Source organism: Melozone crissalis, unplaced genomic scaffold (genome assembly GCF_028551555.1).
Source record: "Melozone crissalis strain CALT ecotype California unplaced genomic scaffold, PUWL_Pcris_2 ptg000023l_1, whole genome shotgun sequence".
In the NCBI taxonomy this organism is placed as follows: domain Eukaryota; kingdom Metazoa; phylum Chordata; class Aves; order Passeriformes; family Passerellidae; genus Melozone; species Melozone crissalis.
Window position 1 is genome coordinate 25,663,950 of NW_026535801.1, and position 14,550 is coordinate 25,678,499.

General features: G+C 62.8%; 1 protein-coding gene across 5 annotated transcripts in view; it reads right to left on the minus strand.

The window, feature by feature from the left end:
- Positions 1-5,357, minus strand: part of SPEG (striated muscle enriched protein kinase) — a 32,424-nt gene extending 27,067 nt beyond the window's left edge. For 3 of the 5 annotated variants that reach the window (XM_054278104.1, XM_054278100.1, XM_054278099.1), the window contains exon 1: positions 446-1,174. In XM_054278104.1, the coding sequence (XP_054134079.1) occupies positions 446-593 (148 nt within the window). In that variant the 5' untranslated portion in view covers positions 594-1,174. Of the gene's footprint in view, positions 1-445; positions 1,175-3,681; positions 4,001-5,296 lie in introns of those variants that run through there. The other 2 variants (XM_054278103.1, XM_054278102.1) reach the window with 2 other exon arrangements.
- Positions 5,358-14,550: the final 9,193 nt, after the last annotated feature.

Sequence of the window (14,550 nt, forward strand, 5' to 3'; positions counted from 1 at the left end):
GGAAGGACTGACTTTCCTCCTTGCCACTGCCCAAGCCCTCACAAGCTGCAGCAACAACCCCTGCAGTGAGAAACACATTCCCAGCCCCACCACTGCTCCTCTCCATTGCACTCTCAAGGTGTGTGGGGAGCCACACTGCTTCCCCCCACTCCAAGCCACCCCTCTGCAGCCCAGCACACGACCAACTGCTTCATGCCCTGCTAGTGCATCAGATTCCCAATCCTAGCCACAACAGTCTGGCAGCCCCTGAGCAAGGAGAGCTGCAGGCCCAGGAGCAGACCAGCTGCATGGGGGACACTGTGAGCTCCTGGCTGACTGGGACCCTATTTTGTGGCTGGCAAGATGCAATCCAGCCCTGCCCAGCCTCTGCTTGCTGCATGGTGGTGGGCCCCATCCCGGCACACCGGGGCAGCGGGGGGAGTCGGGTCCTGGTAACTCAACGCACCATGCGTGAAGCGCCCGAAGCGCCGCGAGTGGCCGGTCTTCTGCAAAGGAAAAGAGAACAGAGCATTACCCGTGGCACGGTGATAGATACCTGTCCTGCACTCACACTGCTGCCACACCACACACACACACACACACACCCCCCCCATCCCAGCACACGCAGCTCCGCTCACACCCACAACCTCTCACACGCACTCTGGCACGACAAATGTCGCCCCACTCACGCCCTCCCACAGGCAGGGCACACCTGGCAGCGCTGACATGCACCCCCGCTGCACACCCACGGGCCCCACCGGCACACGCCCCCACGCACACGCAGAGATGGATGGCTGTAGGTGGGCACGTGCGGCGCATGCCCAGCCACGCACGCTCACACACCTGAGCGCACGCGCGTGCACGGCGTCCCCTCGGTGATGGCACTGTGCCCCCCAGCCCTGTGCTCCAGCCCAAGCCCGAGAGTGAGAGTGGGGCACCCCAGATGCCCCAGAACTGCTGCCTGCAGCTGGCATAGCCTGCAGAGAAGTCTTTGCCTGGGCTGCTGCCCAAGCGCTCTGCAGCCCCTTCAAAGCCACCCAGGCAGCATGGGGATTTGGCCAGCAAAATGTCTTCCAGGCACTGGCCCAGACTCCACCATGGCCACTGTCCCAGCACGGGGACAGCATCCTTCTTCCCCTGCCGAGGCCATGCCAATTGAGAGAGGCTGCCTGGCAGCAGGGCACCGGCCTGTCGGTGCAGGGCTGGAGGCACAGGGGCTGTGCTCACCCATACCGTCTGCACAGGCAGGTGGGAACCGAGCGCGGGCTGGAAGCACCAGGAGCTCCATGCCAACTTGGCTGCCCTCTGTGCTGCAGCCCAGGCCTGGGCACCTGCGTGCCTGGGAAGAGACCAGCTGAGGGCAGCCTGTCTGCCAGACTCAGTGTGCACTGACGCCATATCCCAGGAAAGCAGAGGGACGGGGTGATCTCCAAGGCAGGCAGGAGTGGGAATGTGGAGTGCAGACAGGCAGAGTTGGGCTGCCAGGACTGAGCATCCTTCCCAGCCAGTCTGGGTGACAGGGTCTCCCCAGGACACTGATGGCCCATGCCCTGTTTCCTTGGCAGTGGGGAGCCCAGGGTTGGACACTCCGCTGTCTCAAAGCACTTTGCTCCACCAGCCCCTCCTGCCCCACCATCCCTCCAGCTCCAAAGCAGGTCACAGACAGCCAGACCCCAGGGACAGCCACCCACCAGGGATGGACAGCCAAGCATGGCAAGCAGCTAGTTGCCCTTGAAGGGCAACAGGCTCATTTCACAATGCCCAAAGCTGCTGCCACTGCTGTGGCAGCCCCTGCACATGGGCAGCACTCAGGTTCTCACCAACCCCACTGCCTGCGTGCAGTACTGGCCAGAGGGCAGCGGCTGCACGAGACACATTTGTATTCAGGCTGAGCCAGGCTTCACCTCCCCTTCTCGGCTGACTCTGCTGGTTCTGGCTGGCAGCCCATCTTCCAGGCCAGGGAAAGATGAGTGATTAACTGCACCATCGGCGGATAATTCCCCCATTAAAAAATGAAAATGCAATTGAGTGCCATTATCGGGTACTCTCGTGGCTTCCCCAGGGACAGGCGCCATCGGCTCCCCATCAGATATGGTGAGTGTACCCAGAGAGCTGGGCTGCATTGCCCAGAGCTGCAGAGGGGCTGAGCCCCTTCCCATTCACCTCTCAACAGGTCCCTGCAGGATCAGGGCACCCTGAGGGATCAGGGCACCCTGCAGGATCAGGGCACCCCACAGACTGGACCCACCTCAAGCACAGCACCCACCTGCAGCCCAGTAGGGAGCAAGTAAGTGCTGGGTGATGCAGGGCCAGCCCCAGGCCAGGAGATGGAAAGGGGGCAGAAACAGCTCAGGGCTTGGTGTGGGATCAGAGTCTGCACAAAGGGGACAGACAGAGGGTGGGGGTAATCCTCCTGTGTGGGATTTCATTTGCATGTTGGGAAAAGGGGTGGAGGAGCCCCAGGAGCACACTCTGTGCCACCCAGCCTGGAGCAGAGAGAGGAGCTGGCTGGGATCCACACCCAGCTTCGGCCCTGCACTACAAGGCAGCTGGGTGAGACCTGGAGGTGTTTCCTTCCCCTGTGCCAAGCATGGATACACCTGGCCAGGCTGGGGTCCTGTGCTGGCCCAGGCATGGGGCATCCCTCACCATGGCCATGGGGCCTGCAGGGAGAGAAGGATCTCCTGGGACCGTGGAGCTTGTCACCACCTAGCACGTGGAGCCCACATGGCACTGCTGCCTATTGTGTGAGACAGGCAGACAGGGAGCAGGGATGGAATGAGGTGGGCAGGGAGTGAGTAACTTGCCTGGTGCAGAGGGACAGCGCTGTGGCTGATGTGATACCCCTCCCGTGCTCAGCCAGCGCTGCAGGACCCTGCCCTGCCACACGGGCAAGCCCCTGGCCTTGCTGCCCCCAAATGCAGATGGGGCAGCCAGGCTGTGCGAACCAGCCTGCCCCACAGGGACCCTCAGCACCTGCTCTCCCTGGGGACCTGTGTCCTATCGTGCATCTCCCACCCCGGGAAGGTGCTGTGCGTGTCGGCCCCTTCCCGGTCCCCTCTGGGCCACCAGGCACAGTGACAGCGGGGATGCTGTGCGTCCGCATCGGGCCGGTGTGCCCGGGGGATGGGGGGCGGGAGGTTCCTGGAAGTGGGCTCCCCATCCTCGCCGCCCCGCGGAGGCCAAGTGACGTCCTTGTTGCTCGCTCGGCAGCGGAGCTCGGCGGGCCCGCGAAGGAAGGAGCCGTGCCTGTGCCAGGCATGCTCCTGACGCGGAGGGGATGACGCATGCAAAGCCTCCTCTCGGGCTCCGTGACCACCGCCGCCGGGGCTGGGAGCCATGCAGCAGCCTCCATTTGCTCCAGAGGGCACACAGGGAACGGAGGGCGGTGCGGAGAGCCCCGAGGGGGTCCCGGCCCGGTGTTGGCACGGGAGGCGCCGAGCCCCTGCCCTCTGCCCCTCCTGCCCGGGCCGGCGAGGCCAGGCGAGCAGCCGGCGGCTCTGCAAGCGGGGCTGAAGCTGGCGCTGTGCAAAGCCCTGGGGAGCCCCGGGGGGCAGCGGAAGGGCTGGAGGGACACTCCCATCCCCATCCTTATTCGCATCCCAATTCCCGTCTCCATCAGCATCCATTCCCATCCCCAGCCGCTCTCGGCGCTGCCCCCTTCTCCCGGCACCCGCCGGCACGGCAGCCTGGAGCCCTTACCTGGAATCGCTTCTTCACCCAGATCTTCTTCATGCTTCCGCAGAGCCCTGCCGGGCCGGTGACACGGACTCAGGCCCGGCAGGACGGCAGCCCGCTCCCGGCGGGGTCCCCGCTGTCAGCACGCCGCGGCAGCCAGCGATGCTCCGAGCATCCTTCACCGCCGGCAGCCGGGAGCGGCGGAGGGAGAGGAAGGGGCTCGCCAGGTTGGGCTCTCGGGAGGGCTGGAGCTGTGAGCATGAAGCATCACTGGCGTGCTCCTCCCTCCATCCTTCCCCCGCCTGCCTCCGCCTCCGCCTCCCCGCCAGCCCTGGCACACAGTGACAGCGGTGGGGGACAGGCAGGGCACAGGTGGTGGGGGGCGAGGGCCACCGTCGTAGAGGGGAGGGAGGGATGGGGCGTGTCTGAGGCGGGTACGTGGTTTCTCCACCTCTGGCTTTGTCTGCACGGCAGGCAGGGGTCCGAGCCCCCTGCCAGGCGGTGCAGCTGTACCACTGTCCCCTGTCACCTGTCCATCGTGCCCCACTGCCCAGGACAGGGGTTGCACTCCTCTCTCAGGACACAGCCCCCCCACTACAGCCCCCACTGCACACCAGCTGGGATGGAATCAACACAGCACAGCAGCACCCTGAGTGCTGTCCCCAAAGTGCTCTCAAACAGGGCAGACCCAGTGCCACAGCAGGCACAAGCCAGCACCCAGCGCAGGTTTGCAGTGTGCCATGGCACTGCCCAGCCAGGATACAGGCTCACCATCACTCTGCCAGCCTCTGCTCAGTGCCCCACATCCCCCAGGCATCGGGAATGCAGAAGGATCCCCTTGCCAAGACACAGGTGTGGGTCACAGCCCAAATGTACATGGACAGGAGCTAATATGGGCACAGTGCTTCACATCAATTCCCCTGTTGGCAAGCCACACAGCCTCCAGTGCCAGTGCTGCTGCCAAAAGAAACCTTGTACCCTGCACCCCGGGTGCCTCAGGACCCACATGGGTGTGCAGGGCTGGGCTGCTCAGCCCTGTCACAGCATCACTGCTTTGTGGCTGAGACAAGCTGGAGCTGGGAAGGTAGGCTGCTGTCCATGTCCCTGTGGCATGACACACATGAGACCTCCCTTCCTGCAGGGGTGAGGACCCACAGCACAGCCCAGAGCAGGACTCTGTGCCAGGCCCCAGCTGTGATGGGGCTCCTGGGATGTGGGCAGAAGCTGTGGGTGGCAGTCCCCACTGAGGCTGGCCAGGGACATTAGGACCTATAAGTGCTCCTGGGGCTGGCACAACCCTGGCACACCTTCCCCAGCTGACCATCCTGAGCCCTGCTGCCTGTCCCAGTTTTCTGGATGGTGCTACAAATAAGGCAGAGGGGCAGTCCCAGCCTCACAGCCCCAGCAGATCCTGTCTTGCATGCCATGCCCCTCACAGCTCTTGGTGCCCCATAGCTTGATACCTTCCCTCACCGACTCACCAAGCCCTGCAGCATTCACCAGCCCCCTTCCCAGGCCCTTGGACAGGCTGCCAAGCTCCTGGCCTCACCTCTGTTTGAGCTGCCCCTTCCCACTGCAGAGCATCCTTGGGACACTGCTGGAGGCCTCCCCACCCGGCGCTTGTCCCCACGCTGCTCACCTGTCCCCTGGGGAGCCAGCTGCTCCACAAGGAGCTGCTCACAGGCATCACGCTCCCCATGGTGCCTGGCAGCTCTGGTAGCTTTTCTCTGCTTCCCCTCCCAGCTCATGACTCCAAACGTGAGGCTTTTCATGGCTCCATAATAAGTTGCAAATTACCCAGCACAAAAGGAGCTGTTTATACAACAGTTCTGTCAGTCCCACAATCCGAGTGATGCTGCGGGGTTTCCGTGGAGACCCTGCACGTCAGACAAGTCCTACAAACGCTACAGCTGGCATTAAGGGAATCTCCTGGCAGAGACAAAGGTCTCTGCTGCCCCCCACCAGCCCGGGGTGGGGACAGAAATGGGTACCCTTGAGCCAGAGCTAGGTAAAGAGCTGAACTGTGGGGCTTGTGTGTGCCAGGGTACCTGCACCCAAGGCTTCCCTGACAGGTACTCTCACCCTATCTGTGTCCTGCTGCAGACACACAGCCTGTGCATTCTTTTCACACTCAAGTGGGATTAAAACATTCATCAGGGATGCTGGGAAGAAGCACCAAGGCTCGGACGTTTCACACAGTGGCACCAGGGCAAGGGTGCTGTCACCAAGGCACCCACAAGGACAGCCTCAGGTCTGGCCCCAGGGAGGACCCCCTTTGTCCAGCCAAAACACAATCACTTGTACGTCCTCCACCTATCCTACATCTGCTGCCCATTGGTCACAGCTGCTGACTGGCTGGGCACACAGCTCTTCCCAGCGACTGGGACTCTGTAGCCATCCCTCAGCAAAAGCTTCACGAGCGACTCTGGGCTGTCCCAGAGATGCTGAACCTCTGGGAATAGCTGGGTCACCTCCAAGAGGCTGTGCCTATTGCAGGCACCAAAAGTCACTGCAGAAGGTGTCCTACGGGAGGTGATGGTCACCTGCAGCTAGGGCTGCCCTTCTGCCCTGCCCCAGCTCCTCTGCAGGTCAGGGACCCAGGACAGAGAATGGCAGCCAGTGCAGTGTGGCATGGACAAGAAGCAGACCTGGAGCAGGTGGCCCCACTGCCACCCAGCTCCAGCTCTGCTTGCTAGACACACATCAGCCCCAAGCAAAGCAGACAGCAAACAGTCGCTCGAACTGCAGCACTGATCCCACCTTTCCAAGAACCACAGCCCTCCACACCTTGCTGGCCTCTCGACTGCCCTGCACAGGTCCTGACCAGTGGCACAGCTCTGGCCTGGCACCAGCCCCCTGCCCTGGTCCCAGGCAGCAGCCCCTTGTCTCGGTGCTTGAATAATTGATGGCGGTGTGTGCATGCGGCGTCGCGAGTAGGAGGAGGTCTGGCCATGAATCTTTCATGCGTTTGCACCTCCTGGAGTGCTGGGGATGGTCGGCGGGAGCTGGGGATGTGCTGGGAGCCTGGGTAGGTGGCACCTTCCCTAGCTCTGTCCCCAGGGAAGATAAATACAGCAGAGGGATGTCCCTTGTCACCCGGCAGGGCAGCGCCACAGAATCCCTGTGAGCCTGTGGAGGGGCAGTGCAGTGCTGTCCCCCTCTCCCAGGGGCTGGGACACCCCAGTGCTCTCTCCAGCTTTGCCTCCCTTTGCTGCCACAAGAAGGATGCCTGAGCACATGGTGCTCACTGCAGGCAGAGAGCGCAGGGATGCAAAGCAGCAATGTGACCTTGGGTGTCTGGGCATGGAGCGGGATGGCACAAGGCATTCCATCCCTGGCCTGCCAGCCTCTGCCATACCCCACAGCTGGGAGAGGGGCTGCATGCTGCGGGGGAAAGCAGGCAAGAGTGCAGGCAGCACAGTGGAGGCAACCAGCCCCTTCCAGCAACCTGGTGTCAGGAGGCAGGAAGGGCAATGGGAATGATGGCAGCCCTGGAAGGAGGAAGAGGCTGTTGTCCCCTTCTGCAGTCCCAAATATTGGTGCTATATTTACCCAGCTGCAGGCCTGGGTTTCGGCCTCTTGCCTGTAACACAAGCCCTGCAGGCTGCCAGAATCCGAGGGGATGGCACATTCCTCAGCAAAAATAACCCTCCAGCAGCAGGCGAGAGGGCAGGGGTGGAGGTGACTGACTGGACAGCTGCACCCAGCACCCCGCTCGCCACCGGGGGCAGACACCGCTCTGACAGACCCTGCATGGCAGTCTGGCACGCGTGGGCACCACACCAGACCCCTGCCCAGGTGGATGGGGGCAGAGGTGGGAGCCGCTCTGGGGCAGCTGGCATTAAACACAGGCACAGTGCTGCAAGCTGTGGGACTAAAATTAGGCACTGAGATAAATGGCCAGAGATGCTGAGCCACCAGGGACACTGTCAGCACAGCCATCCCCAGTGGGCTCCATTGCCGCTGCCATGCACTATCAGCTGAAAAATTATGCCAACATCCCCCCACTGTAACTTCTCACACAGCAAGGGTTTGTGCAGGGCCACCACACACAGGAAGTCTCTGCCCCCTTTCCTGCCCCAAATCCAGGCAGGTTCAGGCTGTTTCCTGGACAGAGGGAAGGCTCCAAGACAGTTTGATTGCTGAGTGCAGGTGGAGGCGAATGGAGCAAGGCGCTGCACTGGGAACCCAAGATGGACACAGCCAACCTTGAAATGAGAGGCAGCCTGGGTGGGGAGGATCAGACAGTGCTGGCACAGTGAACGAGGGCTGGGCTCTAAAAGGAGATTAGCTCGGGTTCTTTAGAGGTGATTTAATCCAGTTTGCAGGGAAAAAATTCAGGAGATGCAGCTGAGAGGTGATAAAGGCTTTAGCAAGTCCAGGAGCAATGGAGCTGTGGCAGGGGCCAGGGCTGTCTGGAAGGATCTGGAGGCTCCCTGGGTGAACCTGGGAAGCCCCTGGAGCGGCCTGGTGCTGGTGTGAGAAGGGTCAATGCACTTTGCCTGCACCTATGGGGCTGTGGCACTAGGGAAGGCCTGCAGCAGGACAGGGACAGTGCAGTGGGGCATGGGGGGGACAGCGTGGGACAGTGGGGATGTGTGCCCCTGGCAGCACCTGCACCAGCCTGGCCAGCCCCACACACGCTCTCCCCACTCCCCTCAGTGAGCACTGACGCACTCAGGGAACCTGGGAGAAGAGCAGGAGAAATCATTGGTGGGGTGGAGCGACAGATTCAGGGCAAGAGATTAGAGAAGCTAAATCGGGCTTGTGTGAGCGAGGGGGACTGCTGAGCTGGTGCAGGAGGAGCTCCCCAGGTTGAGTGCAGAGACAGGCAGCATGGAGCCCCCCCAGGCCACCAGCAGGGACCTGAGACACCCTGGGGAGAGCCAGTGCTGGCCCACAGAGATCTTCAGCCTGGCAGTGCACCAGGGAGAAAAGGGGCTCTGTGCCCACCAGAGAGGGGCAGATGGAGCCAGGACACCACAACATCTCCAGACACAGAGAACCAGGACCCCAAGTCCAGAGAAAAAGCTGATCTTGCCAATGGAGCAAGGGCATTCCAATACTTCCAAACACAGGGGCCTGGGATGCCAAGTCCAGAGAAAGACTTTATCCTGCCTGGGGACCCTGCACACATCCCTCTTGCCCTAGAAGTGGCTGATGACCTAGCTCAGTGCCCCAGGAACAAGGATGGGGTGTCCCTTCCCAATACAAGGATGGCAGAGCTCTGAGTGGAACTTCCGTGATCCCTGCAGACCTGGCAGGATGTGGCACTCTCTTGGCACTGCCACAGCACACCACAAAGACAGCTCTGTGCCACCATAGTGACAAAGCCACACCAAGGGCCGTCCTGCTCCTCGCTCAAGCCAGTGCCCCAGAGCCTGCACAGCTCCAGAGGTGTCTCTGGCCAGGGATGCCTTTTTGGGAGGCTGTTTGCTCAATGGTGGTGCATCCATGGCCAAGAGCCTGCTGGGAGGAGTGGCCAAGGCAGGGTGACATTCACACTGCAGGTTAGGCAATCCTGGCTGCTCAGTCCCTCCCTCAGCTGCCCCAGAAAGGCGGTGGTGAGGGCTGGCTGCTGGGAATTGGGAGCAGGGAAGAGTGCGTCAGCACAACGGGAACGGGCACCTGGGGAAATCAGACTGTGCTGATGCTGGGCAGCACCACTGGGGCCCAGGCTGGTGTGGCCATGGAGGGGTGCAGCTGCACACCAGAGCATGGAAACAGGGTGACCCAGCTGCTGTCTGCCCAGGGCAGACTGCCCTCCCCATGCAGGGCAGTGCATGTCTCCCATTCTGCACACACTTCACCCCACACCCAACTGCACCAAAGGTGCATGGTCCCCAAGGGACCACTGTGTGATGCACAGTGACTCCACACAGGCTCACTGCAGGGCAGAATCCCTGCTGCACACTCCTCTGCTCCTCCTGCTACCCTGCCAGGCTCCTGACCTGCACATAAACCTTCCTCCATCCTCCAAACACCACTTCTCCACACTCCTGGGTCAGTGCTCCCCTTCAGCATTGTGACGGCTCCTCCTGACCTGCCTCAGTCATCCAGCCCCCTACTCAAGGTGCAGCACCTCTGGTGTGCCTCCTGTGCTGCAGAGTCCCAGGGCAGCTCCTTCCCTGGAGCCTCAGGGCTCAGTGCTGCTTCCTTCACTCCCATCCTCGCTATCCCATGCAGACAGCACATCTCACATCTCAGAGCAGCGCCACCCACCTCCACACTGCCCAACACTCAGGCCTTCAGTGTCCCAGGGAGGGGACATCCATCCTCCACGAGGAAGAATTTGCTCACCAAAAGGGTTGTCAAGTACTGGAACAGAATGACCAGGGAAGTGGTGGAGTCACCATCGCTGGATATTTAGAAAACACGTAAATGCGGCACTTAGGGACATGGTTTAACAGTAGGCTTGGCAGTGCTGGGTTAAGGGTTGGATTGATCATCTTAGAGGTCTTTTCCAACATAAATAACTCTATGATTGAATGACTCCACAGTGATGAGGCAGAGGGGGCTGAGCCTTAAACCTGCAGGATGAAGCCCACCCATGCCAGGGCAGCAGTGCCCATGCACTCCCTCTCTGACTGCTGCACCCAGGGGTGATGGTGATGAGCAGGGGGGCTGCCACTGGGATGAGCAAACGCTTGTTAATTTGCCTTGGCTAATTAACTACCCGGTATCGCACATCGAAGTGGCACAGGCTCCGCCTACTTGCCAGCCCCACCTCTCACATTAGGCTCCTCCTCCTGCTAGCCCCATTGCCGTTCCAGTTCACCCAGTGCATTTCCAAAGCCTGGTAAAGCTGTTATGCTGACCCTACGGGAGTTCTGCCCGTGGGCAGCTGGTGGGGTTGCTGAGGACCGTGTTGGTGGCTCTGGTGGGTGGTACCACCAGTACCATGTGCCAAATCCCCAACTCTCTCTCTCTCTCTCTCTCTTTTCTCTCTCTCTCCTCCTGCCCCGAGCAGCCTTGGCATCACATGCTCCCAACACCTCTGTGCCCAGGCCTGGCACCCAGCCTGGCCTGGCAGGGGGTACTGCAGCCACATGCTCGCTCCAGCCTGGAGAGCCACCACAGCAGGGTGGGCACAGCAAAGCCCAGCAGCCCTGCCTGGCCCCAGGGCATGCACTGCAGCAAGAGCCTGCAAACAGTGCTGCCACTCTCAGCAAACCTGTGCCCAGGTCTGTGCCAGCACTGGTGCCGTGCTTGTGGCCACGTCACCCTTACCTTCCATGTCAATGATGGCCAGCACAGCGCTGGTCATGGCCTCTCCCTGCTCATTCTCGGCGACGCACGTGTACACACCGGCATCCTCCTTCTTGCTGTCGCGGATCCAGAGGGTGCCATACTCCTCCCCACCCTGCGCCAGCTGCTCCTCGTTTAGGTACCAGCGGAGGCTGGGCCGGGGGTTGCCCACCACCACCACTCGCAGCCGGATGTCACAGCCGGTGCCGATCGCTGCATTCTTCAGTTTCCTCACAAAGCTCGGCGCTGCCGGGCGAGCTGAGCCCTCCTGGGCCGACCCCGGCTCCGCTGTGACCTTGGCGCGCTTCGGGGGGATGCCGGGGCTCGGCGGGGCTGCCCGGGGCTCCCCAGCAGCCCTGCCGGTGCCGCTGCGCCCCTGTGCCCGGTGCATGGTCTGCAGCTCCCCCAGCACCACCCGCCGCCCTTGTCACCCCAGACCCGCACGTTGTGCCCTTCTTCTCCCCCTGCCTGCACTCTGGGGGTGCCTGACTGGGGCGCTGGGGCAGTGGCGACCCCCAGCCCGAATGCCCTCCGGTGCGGTGCCTCCCCCCACAGGCTGCAGCCCCAGAGGTCGCAGCACCGTGGGCAAGCGAGGGACTATATTTAGGCTGGGACTCGGGTTCCTGCTCGCCCCGCCGCCCCTCACCGAGCACCCTGTGCAGCGTGGCGCTCACAGCCCTCGCCCTGCGGCAGCCCCAGCCCGCCCAGCGCCTCGGCACCTGCTCCTCGCCGGCCCGGTGCGAGTCCCGCGGGTGCTGCCCGGTCGCCGCGCCGTCCCCGCGCTGGGGCCGTGGCGTCCCCCCCTCCCCCGGCCCGTCCCGCAGCCCCCGGCGAGCTGCGCTCCCTCTGCCCCCTCTCCTGAAGTGGCAGCTGCCTCTGATATGTCACATTCCTTGGCCGGGCTCCCCCTCTCCGCGCCTGCTGCCCCGTCCCTGCAGCCCAGCTCCACTTGCAAAGATAGGAAAGGGCCAGCACCTTTCCATATTAGCTGAGAGGCTCGGGGGGGACCCAGCCTTCCTCCCCCGCTTCCCCTTCGCCGGCGGTGTCATTGGATCGGGGCACGGAGGGACCCTGACGGCATGCGGAGGGAAAGGACACCGTCATGCTTCCTGCAACGCAAGGCCCGCGGCAGGAGCCAGCCCTCAGGGCCCCTCAGCTCCGATCCCAGCAGGCCGCGGAGCTGGGGCTCCCAGCATCCCTGACCGCCACAATCCTCCCTGCCCGGAAGGAAGGCTGCAAACACAGCAGGACTCCATTTCTCTCACTGGGCCCCTGCCTCTTCCCTGGGCAGTGTGGCTCCCGCCAGCCCTGCTGGAGCTGCTCGGCCTTGGGGCATCCTGTGGGAGCCACCACACGGCGGGCTCCGGGCAGCGAGCAGTCAGGCACGGTCTGTGCCAGGTGCTGCCAGGCCATCCTGGGCATGGCAGGGCTTCCCCATCTCCTGGAGCCTCGGCAGCCTCGGCACCCGGCCTCAGCCGCTGCGCCAGGGGCTGTAAATCTGCGTGAGCAGGAGGCCAGCCACACGACACGGCGCTTCCCAGCTGCAGGCCAGCCCCGGCTGCTCTGGCACAGCCCGCTGCCACCAGCCCAAGGGTGCCAGCATCAGTGGAGCATCACTGGCAAGGAGGAAATCCCAGGATTTCCCAGCTGGGATGGCTGGGGCACAATGGACTGGGATGGGATGCCTGGCTAGAACCACAGCCTGGCTGCAGAGTGGCGGAGCCAGCCCCAGAAGAGGCCTAGGGGCCTCTTCCCTGCCCTGCAGGCAAAGGAATGTTTGTCCCCAGCCTGCCCCCAGGGGCTGCACTCTGGCACAGCCAGCCTGGGCCGGCAGGGAGGGAGGTGTCATCCCAACCCATGCAACCTGGGGACTGTCCACGATGTCACAGGGCCACCTGCTGGAGACATCCGTTGAGATCCAACACCTCCCAGCTGGCCTCTCCATCAGGCACGGGCCCGGACTACTCCCCACTGCTGGCAGTAGCACACGCCTTGTCCCTAAAACATCACCAAGTGCCAAGCCCACTGCCCCCCTGGCATCTGCTGCTGGCAGAGTTCTGTGGACCCTCCAATATCTCCTAGGGCAGAGCAATCCTGAATTGCTCTCCCACATGGGATGTTCAGCTCTGGGCTCCACTGCAGCATCCCCCATTGCTAGGATGAAGGAGCTGAAACCAAGATACCCACAACCTGAGCACAGGGAGAGGGGCATGTGTTTTGGGATGAAGAGAGCATACGGTGTTGGCAGGCTGAGGTTGGAGGCTGAGCCTGGGATGCAAGCACAGGGTGCTGGGTCTGATGCTCACAGCGTGTAGGACACTTAGGAATGAGGATGGCTCTGCTTGCAGATTGGTGACACTTGGAGGGGCTTGGAAAAGTCCCAGGCAGATGTGGATTTGGGTTGGTTCTAAGTAGGGGTATAAAGGAGGTGGCTGTGGATCTGAGAGCCACCAGGACATGGTATGGGACCCTGGGTGTGTGAGGAAGACACAGAACCATCACCCAGAGCCCCTTCAAACCTGCTCAGGGCTTAGCTGTCACTGTTCCCTGTCCCAGCAGGACTTTCCCACCCAGTGCAACTGGGAAACCCATCACCTCAGGCAGCAAAATGCTCGAGAACCTTCAGCGAGAGCAACACACACCTTTTGGGGGGCCCAGCAGCCTAGGGAGCAGACAGTCCAAAGAGCTGCTGGCTCATCCATCCACCTGCCCTTGTGATGCCTCCCCCAGGTGCTGCTCCCCACCACCCCAGCCCCTCTCTGCCCCAGAGATGCACTGAGACCACAGGGTGATGCTCCGCTGTTTATTTCAGCCGCCTGAAGAGTCTCATACACGTGGTGGGGTGGGGGTGCGTGGGGCAAGGGTTGGGGATGCCTGCCCTGGCCCCCCGGGCCTCTCTCCGGCTCCTCTCATCGTCTCCCCCCTCTCTCCCATTCACTCACTCCTCCTCTCTCCTGTGTCCACCTACGGGTACCCTCTCGGCTGATGAGCCTGGCCCCACGGTGCAGCCTCCTGCTGCTGGGGGTCCCCGCCACGGGGAGGGGTGGGCACTGCCCTCCTCTGCCCCACGGGGCTGCCTCTGGGGCCGGGGGGAGCGAAGGGCCGAGCCCCCCTGGGCTGGGGGGATGCACAGGCTGGGCCCCCCTCTCTGAGCTGGGCAGAGAAGAGGGGGCTCAGCCCAGACCATGCCTAGCTTCTCCCCATCCCTAGCATCGCCGCCGTGCACCTGGAGAAATGCCAGCTCCGGGGCGGCCGGCGGTGCTGGAGTGGGGAGGGGTCCCCACTCGGGTGGGATGAGCCCCAAGCCTGTGCCCAGGGTGGGAAGGGGACTCTGGGGGGATCCAGAACCCGCTGCTGGGACCGTCCGGCTCTCTGTGGAGCTGGCCCAGGCCACCACCTGCTCCCCCCAGCCCCTGCCACCTGTCCCGTCCCTCCCTCCTGCCGCCCCCCGGCCCCGGCCTGATCCTGACGCTGGCGTTGCTGCTGCAAAGCTGCGAAAGCAGAGCGAGCCTTTAGAAGCCGGAGGAGAGAGCCCAGGGGGTGCGGGGGGCCCAGAGGCAGCTGCATGGGGGAGACTCCTCAGGCAGGGTCGGGGGAGCGCCGAGAGGCGAGCTGGGGGGCAGGAGGGGGGCATGGCCGAGGGAC